We start from the raw sequence: 13,873 nt of genomic DNA on the forward strand, positions 1-13,873 counted from the left end.
TAGTTAGATACATGCCTGCAGTGCTGCAGCATTCCAAAAAGATGCTCCGTGGAAGAGTGTGCAAATGACACTCCGTCGCTTTGTCTGCATGCTGGATCAGGATTGGAAAGATGGAGTACGATGCCTACCCAAGGTCTTTACTACTGAGAGCTATTTTAATGACAGTTTACAAAACAGGGGGATGGGGGAGTGAGGGCTGGACAATATTGTATTAATTTTTACATGTAAATTTGATGTGGTTAACTGAACTGAAGTCTTTCAGAGGTAAAGGCCCATTATTTCAGAAACCCAGTGTTTGCCATGTGCTTTTGACATTATTCATGAGTAGACCCATTAACCTGGGAGGTGTATCTGGCGTTCAAGCTAAGTGGGATTTGAGTCTAAATCAATAATCTTTCCTTTAGAGGTTCATGTTTTTAAATATTTTACTTTAAAGTCTAGGCTGAATCGGGATTTAGTTTTTGAGTGTAAAGGGTACATCTAGGGCACTGTGTTGCCCAAGAAAGAGCACTGAGAAGAAACTACACCGTGTCTTTGGCTTTATTTTCTCTCTTTGGAGGAAAATAAGCAGTGGGGATTGCTATTGTTATTTTCAAGGTAGAGACAACTTTTGCTCAAACATTCTGCCACCGTTCTTTGCTGCAATGCAGGCTAGAAGCAGAACAATGTGTTTCTCAACCCAGCTCCCTCTCTCTGGCTCCTCACTCACAAAGCCGATACACACTGCGATTCCACACAGCGTTACTCCTGACATTCTGGGCACCTGGTCCGTTGCTGCGCCTAAGAGGTGACTACAGAACCCATACTCACCTCTAGAACAGCACAGCAGAAGATTGCAATATAACCCGTGATTCGTTACAGCTCCTAGAAACTTATATAGCTGTTCGTCCAGACCATTCTTACACTGACGCAGGAGGAGGAGCATAGTGGATGTTATTCTGTTTTTACACTGTGCCAAAACACTTAACTCATTGCTTTGGCATGTTTCTGTAAATCAAGCCTGAAATAACATTTGAATATTTTTCCATTTCTTTTTTCCTGGAGATAGAATTTACTGCTTCATTTACAGGATCACTAAACTTTTGCAGATAGATTGAATGAGTGCTCTTCATGGTAAAAAGACACAGTCATTGGAAAAGATAAATAAAGCAAACCACTCTGACATGTATGCAGACAGACCATCATAGGAATAAACTGGAGAGGACTCATATGATCCATGCTTAGCTAGATTTTCCAGCGTGAAGATGTTTGAAAAGAGAACACATCTGTTTTCTATTATGCCTAATACTGTTAGTAGAAAGATTTCAAACTCTCAGAACACAAATCTTTATGCAGTTAAAAAACAAACAAAAAAACCCCCATAACTTCAGTTGTCCCTGTGAGTTAAGAAAAAAAAATGTTAACAGGAAGTAAAAGTCACGTCTGAATGAAGTAATTTTCATTCTATTTGAAAGAGAGTTGGGATTATGTATTTCCCCATGTTCTTTGCGTAGTTAGTAACATAGCACCACAGAGGAAAAACAAATCGGGCACACCCTTTTCTCAAGCAGAAAAATGCAGCCACAAATGAACAGTGCAGCAAATTATTGAATCCTGTTAAAGTATTTTCCATAGTTAAATGATTTCTAGATTGCTTGAATCCTCCTACAGCTGTGCCCTTTCGTGTGGATTCTTTCCCACATCAGTGTGGCTGTACATAGTTGCAGGTTTTCCTTGCATACGTTGTATGCAAGATTCAGTCTGGTTAAGATTCAATTTTGGGGTTTTCTGCCTTGTACAAAATAGTATCCATGCTTTGTTTCTTTTTTAAAGTTTGTTCTTGCAAAGAGTATTATCCAATAACTAAAGAAGGTAGAAATAGTTGGTTTGCTCTTAATAAAAATTTTAAAACACAGAACGAATAACAGAAGGTGGGCATTGGGTCTTGTAGCATAGAGTCTATAATGGAACATATACGCTGAAAAAGAAAGGTTGAGTGTAGCAATTATAACTGCAGTGTGGGATCAAGTTTGCTGGTGAGAACAGTCAATATAAACCACTGCCAAAATAAACCCTTAAAAATAAGTCAAAAGAATTTAAATGCTTGACTCTAAAGGGATTAAAATCACTGGGCTTCCAGTAGAAGTAGCATGTAAGCAGCTGGAGGATGTGATATGCTAAAGAATTTAGTATAAATTGCTACCTTCAAACACAGGAGGAGTAGTAAAATGGTTGGTACTGTGAGTTAGCATTTCCTGATCCAGGCATGGGTGTGAAGTTTCACTTCTCTTGGTTATTTGGGCAGCTAACAGGAAGTGCTAACCGCAGCACTAACGGATTAATTAGCTTTGGCACAAATGCAACACTGTGTTTAATAGTCGGTCATCAGTAGTTCATTGATTTCATGCTGATAAACTAAGTATTTCCCTTTGATTACTGGGGGGAAAGTATCGTAGGCCTAGTACTGATAAGGTATATTTGAAGTGATTTAAAATCTGCTTCTAAATGTGGACTTTGTATTTATCTTTGGTGCCTTATTCAGGGGTAGACCAGAATGTTTAAACTGCTTGTGGCAGGACAGGTTTTTTGTTTTACTTCTGCAAAGCTGGAAAAGTTTAAGAGACCTGGCTGACTGGGCACTATACATGTAGAAGTCTTAGGGATGGCCAAAAAGGTACTTAAGCAGAGGTAAGAAGCAATACTCATTTGCTGTCTACTGCCAAAAGCAGAAACTATCCCACTTGGTGGTGTCAAGCGACCAGTGTGATCTGGAATTAAATGGGCAAATGTTGTCTGCCTAGGCAAGAGGAAGAAAGCTGAAATAACTCCAGCAAAGAGCAGTGTCCTTTGAGGAAGAATAGGTGACAGAAAGTCTTTTCAGCTGTGCTGGAAGGAAACGACTCCTTGTCACCTTGAAAGTCATGACTTTAGAGGGAGATTGCATGCAATCCTGCCAGAAGGTAAAAAGCCTTCGGAGTTCAGAGGAACACAGCAACTTCACGGTAGTTGTGCAGAGAACTGGGGGCCTCGTTACATATCAGAAGCGAGTACAGTAGCAGACCTTGCAGCAAAGCATTAAACAGCAATGAACTGTTAATGGACATGGTATCAGAACAACAGCTGCTGCTATCTGACTTAGCTAACTTGGTCTTACCCGACTTAGCCCAAAGATTAGAGACCTGAAAGAAGCATCTCAGGAAAAAGGCTTTTTCCGAGACCTGTACAAGAGACAAAAATGAGACCTAGCGATGACCTTGAGGCATTCCTTGTTACTTTTGAGAATATTACTTCAGCTGTTGACTAGCTGTATGATCAAAACCAAACTGGACATGGTCCTGGGCAACCTGTTCTAGCTGACTGTGCTTGACCAGAGGGGTTGAACTACATGATCTTGAGTGGCCCCTTCCAACCTCATCAGTTCTGTGGTTCTGCTAAGGGAGGGGTGAAACATCGCAAATCCAGTGAACAGGACCACTTCAGGGAAGGCAAAAGACTAACTGCCTAAAGCTTAGAAGTAGGCTAAGATAGTGTATAGGCTGAATATTAGATTTCTCACTCTTGCTAGAGTGGAAAAAGACTGGAGACTATTGTTGCCCAACCTGTTAAAGGAGGGGGAAACAAAGGATTTTAGAGGCAACTAGTAGCAAGCAAGTAGCAGTCTATGTAACTGACTCCATCTTCAGTCCTCTGAAGGTGATCAGAACTTTAAAAATGATTACTATGTATTCAGATGTGTGCACAGTTATCATTTGCATGGGACAGATGAGGATGTAGAAATGGAAATTTACGCTGGAAAATTTCAAAAGCACTGCTGCTGAACAGCTGTTCTTGAGTTAATATCACCAGATATGAGGGTGTGGTTGCTGAAACAGTCATCCAGATGATTTGAGACTGGGTGACTTCTGAACTGAAGTTCTTTTTGGAGTCAATGTAAGTCACTCCAGCTCATATCAAATCAAAATAGCAAGTCTACAACATTTTTCTACTAATGTACATAGGCAAATATTTTCTTTGCCTTTCTCTAGAATGAGATTTGGCCTAGCTGGTTTTGGGTAGTCTTGTTGGGTTTTTCCCTTCCATGATACCTCAAGCTATGTACGTTTCTCTCTGTTATTCTGAAATGGGAAGGCATAGTCATGGTTGAAGGATTTGGGCAAAATAAGAATATTTGGAATTGAAAGTTTTTATTGATTAATTGTGCATTGAAGGAAGAAGAGTGAAGAGAAGTTGGTTTCTTTCAGTATCCAGCTGTGTAAATGAAATTCAAGCATTTGTTTCTTCCAACTATAGGAATATTTTCCCATTTGCTTATATTACACTTGTTTTCAAAGCTATTAACATGTTAGAAGGCTATGTAATAAAGAGTAAAATGCATTAAGCTACCCGGTATTTTTCTCCCTTAACTGCTTTGGGATTTGCAATCATCATGGAACAAACCCTTTCTGCTTTTCTTTGAGTGTTGAATAGTATCAGTGTCTATCTGCCTGACACCTGCTCTTTACATAGAAAAGTTTGGTCAAATATAGAGGGAGATGTTCTCTTTGGTATGTAATGTCAGACTTACTGAACTTCTATATAACACCAATTTTTGGAATGTTGAAGCCACAGGGGAAAAAATAAAGCCTTTTTCTCTTTTGAGAGAGACCATTTGCTGTTGTTTCCTGAGCTAGGTAGACGTTACAGTTTAGTGTCAAGATTTGCTACATCAAATCATAAGCAATGTCAAATAATACTACAGTTGGAGGGATAATTAAGACCACTGCATGTATATCTGATGATCCAAATCTAGGTTTGTCTTGTGGGTTGAATGCAATTTTGATTGCATAACAGGAGAAATTGCTTCTTAAGCTCCCTAAAGTTGAGAAATGCATGGAGTCAGTGTTTCAGCTAACGTCCAGCTCTGTGCAACAATTTGTAAAAAGTGAAACCGTACCCAGGGTTAGTCTAATGCTCACTGAAATAACTAGGTGTATTTCCATAGTCTTTTAAAGGACACTGGATCAAGACTACAATACTGAATCCAGATATCTGTTCAGTAAAGGGAGGAGAGGCAGGTGTTAGAAATGGCATCAGAGTTTCAGTTATGGTCATCTTAAAGTTTAGAACAGCCTTATGCATTTCTTCTGCAGCATGGCCTGATCTTAAAGTGCTTTTCACATCTAACCCATCCCCTATGTGTGACAAATACATGAGGCATAGCTGGAATATTACTGTGCTGTGGCAGTTTGGGGGGACAGAAGTGAAAGGTTTGAGTAGCGAGTCAAAACTATCAAAAAGACAACTGGGACTGGAGGAATGAGATGAACTGGGAAAGGAGAGTAGACTGAGGACGTGACAGCACCAAAGTGATTCTAACAGGTCATTCAAACAGAAAGTGTAGTTATTTTTTGTGCACAGCTAAACAAAAATTGTAATGTGTAATACCTGGAATATATATTTGCAGGAAATTAATATTTTGTACTTACCTATCCTAATGTACTTTACAAAAAGTAAATTATGGTCTCATGACATAGCACCTGAGAGTAGCTATAATAATGCTCTTGCTCCATGTCAGAAAATGCCCTTGCATCCTTAGCTTCTCCGTGAAAAAACACTGTAATCTATTTAAAGGGACCTCAGTTAAGTTCTCCACATAGAGCTCTTTTTTCTGCTTTGGCAGCAAAGCTGGTATTTTGTTTGTAAAACATGTTCTTTTTAATATTTACAGGGTGAAATTATCTTGGGGTTTTTTCATTGGCAAAAATCTCAGTTATTCCAATAATCCACTTTAGTATAGGAGTAAGCCGTTATTACATACTAAACGAAATTACGAAATACAGTGCCAGGTATCATGAGACCAATGCCAAACTGTTAGAAACTCTGCCTAAAAGAAGTTTCTCAGGTTAAAAGTGCATGCAGTTTTCACTTTTTTGAAAAGGACGAGGGTGACGGATGAAGTCCCAAAGTAGGCAGCAGTAGCTCAGGAGAGTCTACCACATAATGTCAGATCTCCTGGGCAGCTTCCTTTGGTAGGCCTCTCTAGAGCCATATCAAAACATTCTGAGAATTCAGAGGCAAGGAGATGAACCTATTCCAAAGTGTAGAGTATGGGCAAGACGATTAATTTTGTGAAGCCTCTAGTAAGCACATTGATTGCATTTGTTCTGTTTCAATGTTTTCATTAGAGATGTGTGTATGTCTTTTTGTGTCTCTTTCTGTGTAGTACAACAGCTATCGTATCTAGCTTTTATACATTACTCTTCATCTGAGAGTTTGCAAAGCTATATAGGGGAAGAAAGTATTACATCCTTTAGTTTACCAATGAGAATTCAGTGGCTGAAACAAGAGACATGGCTGTTGAAAGTTGTACAGAAGATTATTTTCAAAAATACATAAAATGTATTTAAATTTAGGGGTTTAACCCCTTTTAGGTTAAAGCTGTGTCCTCCATAAAGAACACCAGCACATTTAAGTGCAGTGAAACAGAAACAGAAAATACAAATTAGCAGTACACAGTCATTAGATAACATTTGCAATGATCTTTTTTTGTATCTTGGGTTTTCAAGTCATGGCTGGAGTTATTTGGTCAACTAACAGACACTAGCAAAAGACAAAAGGGAACTTCTGTTTGATGTATACTTGCATTCTAATAATGATTTTTACTTCATTTCAGATTAATTGGCAGTGCATCCATAGCACTTAAGGATCTTGTAGGTAACCAAAGCAGATCTTTTCCCTTCAAACTCATACCTCTGCTAAATGAAAGGGGACAAGAAACTGGAGTGAGTGGCTTACATTTCCTTATTTTACTGTATTCTTGATCAAAATCCTCCAGCAACAGGGCTAATAGTGAAACAAAAATATTTTCAAGTTATTTTTACTTTATAAATTAAATGCTTGGAATTTTGTAACAAAAGCTCCAGACAGAGGAAATTTATAACAAGATGTAATTATGCCTATACCATCTGAGTTTGTTTAATATCCTTTAAGTTAGCCAAATTGTTTTCTGTGTATGTATTATGTATTTGTATATATGTGTTATAAACATTATGGGCCACAAAGTATGCATGGAAATAAGCCTGATGTTGAAAAAGAGCATTTTCCTGAGTACCAGATGGAGTTCCCATATGCACTTTTTTGCTGTATTCTTTCTAATATCCACCTGTGTCATAGCACTGATTCTAGAAAGCACATTATCATGTACATGTTCACTGACAGCCCAGTTCAGAAAGTTACACAAGAACTTGCTTAACTTGGTTTAGCACGTGTTTAAATTTAACAGTTATTAACTGGTTATTAACTTAGTTACTAATTACTAATTAAGTAGTTTCTAGAACTGGGACCTTACTCTGTTAAGTGCTGTTAAGGCACTTCATATTGCATTCTAGTACACTTAATAATAAGAGGCTTTAAGGGTAATAGCAGTATCTCATCAGCTGTAGTTTAATATCATGGTTAGCTGGTCACAGGGTTGGGCTTTTGTTGCTGACTCCTCATGTTACTATGGCAACTACGAATAATAATGGTTTGTTCAATAATCTAAAACTGCAGTCAAGCACAAAAAAGACAGTTCTGTAATTAGAATGGAAAAATGACATAGTGTTTTTCTTCCAGGATGGAAGTATGAACAAGCAATTGGAAGAGCCAGATAGGAAATTTTACTTACGGTTCAGACTTGTTATGTTGTTGATCAGATAGTGTTATTTCTCAGTGCCTTTGTTTTTCCATCTGAAAATTTAGGATGTCACCTAGTCTGCCACGAATATTATGGAACTAAATAAATTTACATTTGTAGACCATCTTATATACTTATATTGTGACAGATTTTTCTAAATATAAACACAGTGATTCTGTTTGTTAGGTATTATTTTAAAGCCTATTCCATTAGCTGCAAATTATCTAATCGTTATCATTTGTATGTATATATAGCTTAATAACAGTTTATTAATTTACTAATAGCTGAAATTTTATTATAAACTGTGCTGTGACTATTAATAGTTAACTGTTCGTGTACAGTGTTAGAACAACTTACTGCTTTAAATCAATTGTTGTGAATACCGTGTGCTACATAAAGAACCGTGTATTTCTCTATAGGCAACAATTGATTTGGTGGTAGGATATGAGCCACCAGCTGGACCTGCAACTCCAAATGATCCAGGAGGGACCAATACACAAGAAGGTATTTCAATCTTTTCTCAAAACATTATTGTTAAAAGATCATGGAGATATTTAAGATAAGGCAAGAAAGTGATTCAATGGCATTGTTCCTCATAAAAAAATGTAACCAGAAGCAAGCATGTCAAGACTGCCAGATAGTGATTTTAAAGAAATTAAGGATGATTCAGAACTACAGCTAGGAAGAAAATTGGCGTTTTCTGACATAAAATAGTTTTTAGCATCATTTTCTCCAGTGGAATCAGGTTACAAAAGAATGATGTTGCTTAAAAGCTTTTCAAAATGGCTTTTGTTTAGGAAAGAAAGGTTTTTGAGTGCTCAAAGAAACAGCAGTTATCTGCTGTAATGCTAGGGCTAACCAAAAAAGCAGGGAAGTCACATTTTTTGAAAAATATATTCTATTACTTTCAATGTCAAGGAGCTTTGTGAAAAGATTTTCTTAAATCATTAAACTGTTTTTTTCCTGTAGAATAAGTAAGTTTTGAAAGACACTGTTGTATCTTATATTAGGCTTGATATTTGACTAGCCTATGAAATATTGCGATCAGTAGGCAATAATCTTTGGTCTCTATGTATCATATTAACCAGGCTTTTGATGAGAGTGTTTTTGAGATCCTCTGGTTTTCCAGACTCTTAAAAGAACTGTGAAGTAACAACAGGTTTTTGCAGTTGACAGGCAAATAATTACCCTACTATCCAGGCTGTGTTTGTGCAGAAAGAAGTAAATGTAATAAATGTTATAAGTTTGAGGAGAAATAAATCAGTTTGACCATTATCTGCTGATAGATAAAGACATAAGAAGGAAAAAATTGAAATGAGGAGTCTTCTGGGGCTAGATTTTGATTCCACAGACTTCACTGAGAGGTGTTCTTGGGGAGTGGAAGGATAGGTAATGCAAACACAAAAGCTGTGTGTTAAATTACTACACTTCAAAATAATTTTATAGAAATGTGGACTTGAAGGCTAAAAATGCAAATTGACTTATATGAGATTATTTTGATAGCTTTTTAAAAATGTACTTGAACTATAAGGTAATACCGGTAAAATAAAACATGGCAGGTTTTTAGCTAGTATCCGGCAACTGCATGAAAATTATTTCTGTGCAAATTATCAAACACACCTTAGTTACTTATTGTAAATACCTATTTCCCATGAAATGAAATCACCTCCCCAGCTGAGATTGCTACAGCTCAGTTTCAGAAATTAAAAATTAAGTGCTAAGCCAGGTGTGTAATCGATCAGTTGCATGGATCCATCCAGGCAGATGGATTTTGAGAGATGTTAGGGAGGTGGGGTCTTCCAGTTATAAAATACATGGTATGTCAGTCTCTGTGTTTTTATACGTCTCTTACAAGGATCACTGAGGACTTCATTATGCAAAGTGATCACACTGTGTTGGCAAACTAATTCATAAAGTTAACAAACATTCTGTTAATGCTAACCATCAGAGACGTAGCTTGTTCTTCCTGTAGATTTTACCATAGTTACTGCCCTTCAGTTAAGAAAAGAAGCTGGAAACACAAGGGAGTGACGTACTTCTGTGGTCTAGATATTTATGGATCCTGTTTTGCAATACTGGAATGTCACTGTATGATCCAGTATTGTAGTGTCATGTGGTTGTAGAACAGTCTTCCACAGACGTATTGTGATTTCAGAACTGTCAAAGAGGCTTACTAAGAAACCTTAATTTATTCCACAGTTAAATGCTGTGGAGGAGGATTCAGAGTTTTATTTTGGATGGCAGACCCTAAATGTCTTCATGTTTTCAAGATTCTGAAGTAAAAACCAATGCTATGCTATAGCCTGGTCTTGCTGCTGGGAAACACCTTCAACTGGAATAAAATTAATCACTTCTGGTGTATTGTGAACTAGTCTGGTGATGATTATATCTGAACTGTGCTTCGCTAAAACTTCGATCGGCTGGTTCAAAAAAGTGTATGGAATTGTATTAGATACTCCGCATCCTGAAGAGGGACAGATCTAAAGTTAGTTTGGTTAGGATATAAATTTGTTCTTAAGCAGGCTAAAATGGCTAGCTTTCAAAAGGAGTTGGAAGCATGTGGTTAACAAAAAAAAATGTTGACATGAGATAATAATACAATTTTAGTGGAGCTCTTGGATATCAGACTCTTACTCCTCTAACTTTAACATCAAGCTGTACTATTTGTTTATTAATTGCACTGTTTTTTTACTGTATAAGATGTAGAAGATGATGGAGGTTATGAGGATGGCTTGGATGGTCCAGTTGGTGGTATCACACCAACAATTCCAAGTGGCACAAAGGAAGCCCAGCTAGCTAAACGCATCACCAAAGGAAAGAAAACACGAAGAATCCTTTCTAACAAACCACAAGATTTCCAGGTAATAGATTTATTAAATGTTGCATGTTCCCTTTTTCTGCCTGGCATGACATTGCTCCTTTCACATAGCCTGAGCACAATTTAATGTCAGATTGTGCAAATCTAATGCACTGTAGAGAAAATTAGCCTCTTCATTTAAAAGCTTGTATTTCAAAAGTATTCTTCAAATTTACCTGTTACAGAGATGTCCAATTTTATACAGTTCTGACTGAAATCTAGATGAACCTTATTTATTGTATAGTTGTATAGATTTCAAACTACAATAGCAGCTTTAAAAACAAGGAGTAAAAGCAAGTAAAAAAATTTTACTGAAATAATTATCCCCAACTTGTTTTGTAAAATTGAAGTAAAATTATACTTTCTATCAAAATTAAGTTTGAAAAGTCTGTCCGGTCCATATCTGCCAGTTACTTCAGGTGTTGGCTAATTTTTTTGGTGGTATAGTAAGAAATTGTTCTCACCAGGATGATAGGTAATATAGCGAATGAATTAATACAAATAGTTGAATTTTTTTTTTTTTGCAGATTCGTGTTAGAGTCATTGAAGGTCGTCAGTTGTCTGGCAATAACATAAAACCAGTAGTCAAAGTTCATGTTTGCGGTCAGACACACCGAACAAGAATCAAAAGAGGAAACAACCCATATTTTGATGAAGTGAGTGGCATAAGAACACTGTAGCTGAAATGTCGATGCTATCAAATGTAGAAAAATAGTTTTTATGGCTTTCATTATGATCAATGAATAAGAATTTGCTAATATTTAAGAGTAATTATGGCTAATATGCATTTTGCAGTTCCCAGTCCCTTTCTTTATGTATTCACATCGCTAAACACATCTCTATCACTGGCAGTCTTAGCAGATAAAGCTATCTAGAAGCAAGTCAAACTTCAGCTGAGACATATGGAACATGTTCTTTGATACAGTTGGCCATGTGACATAATAATGACTTTCAGTAGTTGTGTGTACGTTATAAAATCACAGAAAAAATCATTAGGAATCATTGTAGACCTCTATGGTGTGTGCAGATGAGTTTTCAGTGCAATGCTTTGGGTCCATAAGACTGCCACACAGAATCTGGAAATGTCATTGCCTTGTTACCCGTGATTTGTAACAGCACAACTAGATTTCTTTGTACATCAAACACACTGAAATACAGGAGAGAACTCAAAGCTGTATAAGGGACACAAGAATTATCCCATGTCTGGAAGACTAATGTTGCAAAACTTAAGCTTAATAGAGAGAATGCTGAGGGATAACTCTCATTATCTGGACATGTGTGGAAAATTCAGATTTTGGAATGGGATAGCAAGCATGCTTAACACATTCAGGCAAAACCAAGGAAGTTATGAAACTTTGAGACTTGAACTAAGCTGTAGGTTGCAGTCAAGATTTATGAACACGTGGTAAAAAACAGGGAAGGGAGAAAGCCAGTTGCACCTTGTATTCAATCAATTCCTAGGCAGTCTCAGTATCTAGACTAGGCTAAAAATGGAATAGAAGGGACCATGTTTATGTACTCTTCCCTTTTGTTGGATAAAGTACTCACTGGAGTATAGCTAGGCTCAAAGACCAAACTTAGTGAGGCATATACTATTAATAAAACAAATAAGCTAATAAATAGTATATTTATCTTCATGCTGTCAAACTATCAGATGTATTCCTGTGGCCTTGAATTTCAAAAATGCAAATCATTGCAATCACTATCACCACTAGCCCTAAGAAAGACCTTTTTGACAGCTACAAGAGAGGTGGTTAGACCAGGACTGAATGTCCTGGAAAATGAACATCCTTAATAATTCCCGAAGTTGTTCCCCTGGGGAAAAGGTGAAGTGCAGAGCAACGGCAGTACTGAAAGTTTGCAGCACAGCTATGCCTACTGCATTCATTCAAATGGAAGTTGTGGCTGTCTTTTGTCTGTTTTGTACTAAGTTTATTTGCTAAATTTAGTCTTTTATTCTGCACTAAATTATCATATAATGTGTCCAGCAAGGAGGCAGAGTAAAAGTACTGTAGCAGTCACGCTTCACAAGCCTCTTAAGATAATGTTTTTGCATTTTCTGTTCAGAGAATTATGTGTTTGTCATTTTGAGACAGGTTTTTTGTTTGTTTTTACCTTAACAGATATTTTTCTACAATGTCCACATGACTCCTTTAGAGTTGCTTGATGAAACAGTTAGCATTCGGGTAAGAAAAAATGGTGCATGTCCAAAAGGCTGCTGGATGCATATAGTGTTGTCTGGCCATTTCACTACAATGTTTAGGAACATTCCGGTTTCATGCTTGTCTGTCTTTTTAGGTATATGATTCTTATTCTCTACGAGCAGACTGTCTAATGGGAGAATTTAAGGTGGGTATGAAACAATTTCCATATCTTGACTAAATTAAATAAAATGAGAGAAATTTTTTAAGTACTTGTTTTAAATTTTTAAATTTATACTACTTTAGCATGGAGCCAAAGAATTACCTAATGATGTCTTGCTTCTCATGCTTAAGACCATTTGCTCAAAGCATTAGTAAACAGTTTTCTTATTTGAGTAGATTATTATTGTTAAAGAAAATTGTATGTTTTATATACCAAGTTGTCTAACTTGCATCCAAGAGAAAAAAATATTTACCAAAAGGTAATTTTTTTCCTCAAAAGGTATCAGGGTGATTATTTGGTATGAGGTAGGGTTTGAAGAGGTAATTTTATGAGGTAGCTAATAGGCAGAATGGTGATATGTATGGCGGCATAAAGATAGGAAAGGTGTTCCTTTGGTCAGAAGTTCGTTAAGTAAAAGAGATGGTAGAAAAGTCTCTTAGTTAAAGTAATTTCTGTGGTTCTGATTATATTAGTGACATTGTCTTTATTTGTATTTGTTATGGTCAATGTTGGGAGGTAGACATCTGCCTGTTGAAGGTATTCCTAAAGCAATACAGACAAAGAATTCACATGACAATTGTACTGGCTACTGGGATCCCTTAATTATAAGATTTCCAATATCGGTGTTGGGTGTAGTTTCTGTTTGCTTATTTTGTACTGCATAAATTCAGTAGGTCTCTAGACCAGCTTTTCACAAAAATATGCAAGTGTGGAAGAGTGCTCTTTTCTAAATGAAGCAGTTTCTGGCACAAAGCTTGTTGCTTTTGCTTCTCACTGCTTATTATCTACGGAATTTCTAGTGATTCAAACAGTGGTATATTGCTCTGTGGAGGATTGATCATTCATTACGCAGGTGACAGCATGTTATCCAGCTACGTTCTGTTCCTGCAGGCACACATTCCAGGAGAAAGCCCCAAGGGTAATTCTCTCTAGAAAATCACCCTTTCAGACTTTACCTGCAAGGAATACTAGCCCCAGTTGCCGTGAGCAAACTTACTTACCTTCCTGAACATGTTTGA

The 13,873-nt window shown here is 36.9% G+C and overlaps 1 protein-coding gene across 4 annotated transcripts in view; it reads left to right on the forward strand.

The window, feature by feature from the left end:
* Positions 1-13,873, forward strand: part of MYOF (myoferlin) — a 73,197-nt gene that overhangs the window by 11,595 nt on the left and 47,729 nt on the right. For all 4 annotated transcript variants that reach the window (XR_015706390.1, XM_087765006.1, XM_087765004.1 and 1 more), the window contains exons 4-9: positions 6,632-6,740; positions 8,053-8,137; positions 10,334-10,494; positions 11,018-11,146; positions 12,614-12,676; positions 12,789-12,839. Coding sequence is in view for 3 of the 4 variants with exons in the window: in XM_087765006.1 (XP_087621132.1) it covers positions 6,632-6,740; positions 8,053-8,137; positions 10,334-10,494; positions 11,018-11,146; positions 12,614-12,676; positions 12,789-12,839 (598 nt within the window). In the remaining variant the exon portion in view is untranslated. The remainder of the gene's footprint in view (positions 1-6,631; positions 6,741-8,052; positions 8,138-10,333; positions 10,495-11,017; positions 11,147-12,613; positions 12,677-12,788; positions 12,840-13,873) is intronic.

The sequence above is a fragment of the Nipponia nippon genome, unplaced genomic scaffold (genome assembly GCF_047370975.1).
Source record: "Nipponia nippon isolate SJK-2023a ecotype South Korea unplaced genomic scaffold, ASM4737097v1 scaffold_3, whole genome shotgun sequence".
Classification (NCBI taxonomy): Eukaryota; Metazoa; Chordata; class Aves; order Pelecaniformes; family Threskiornithidae; genus Nipponia; species Nipponia nippon.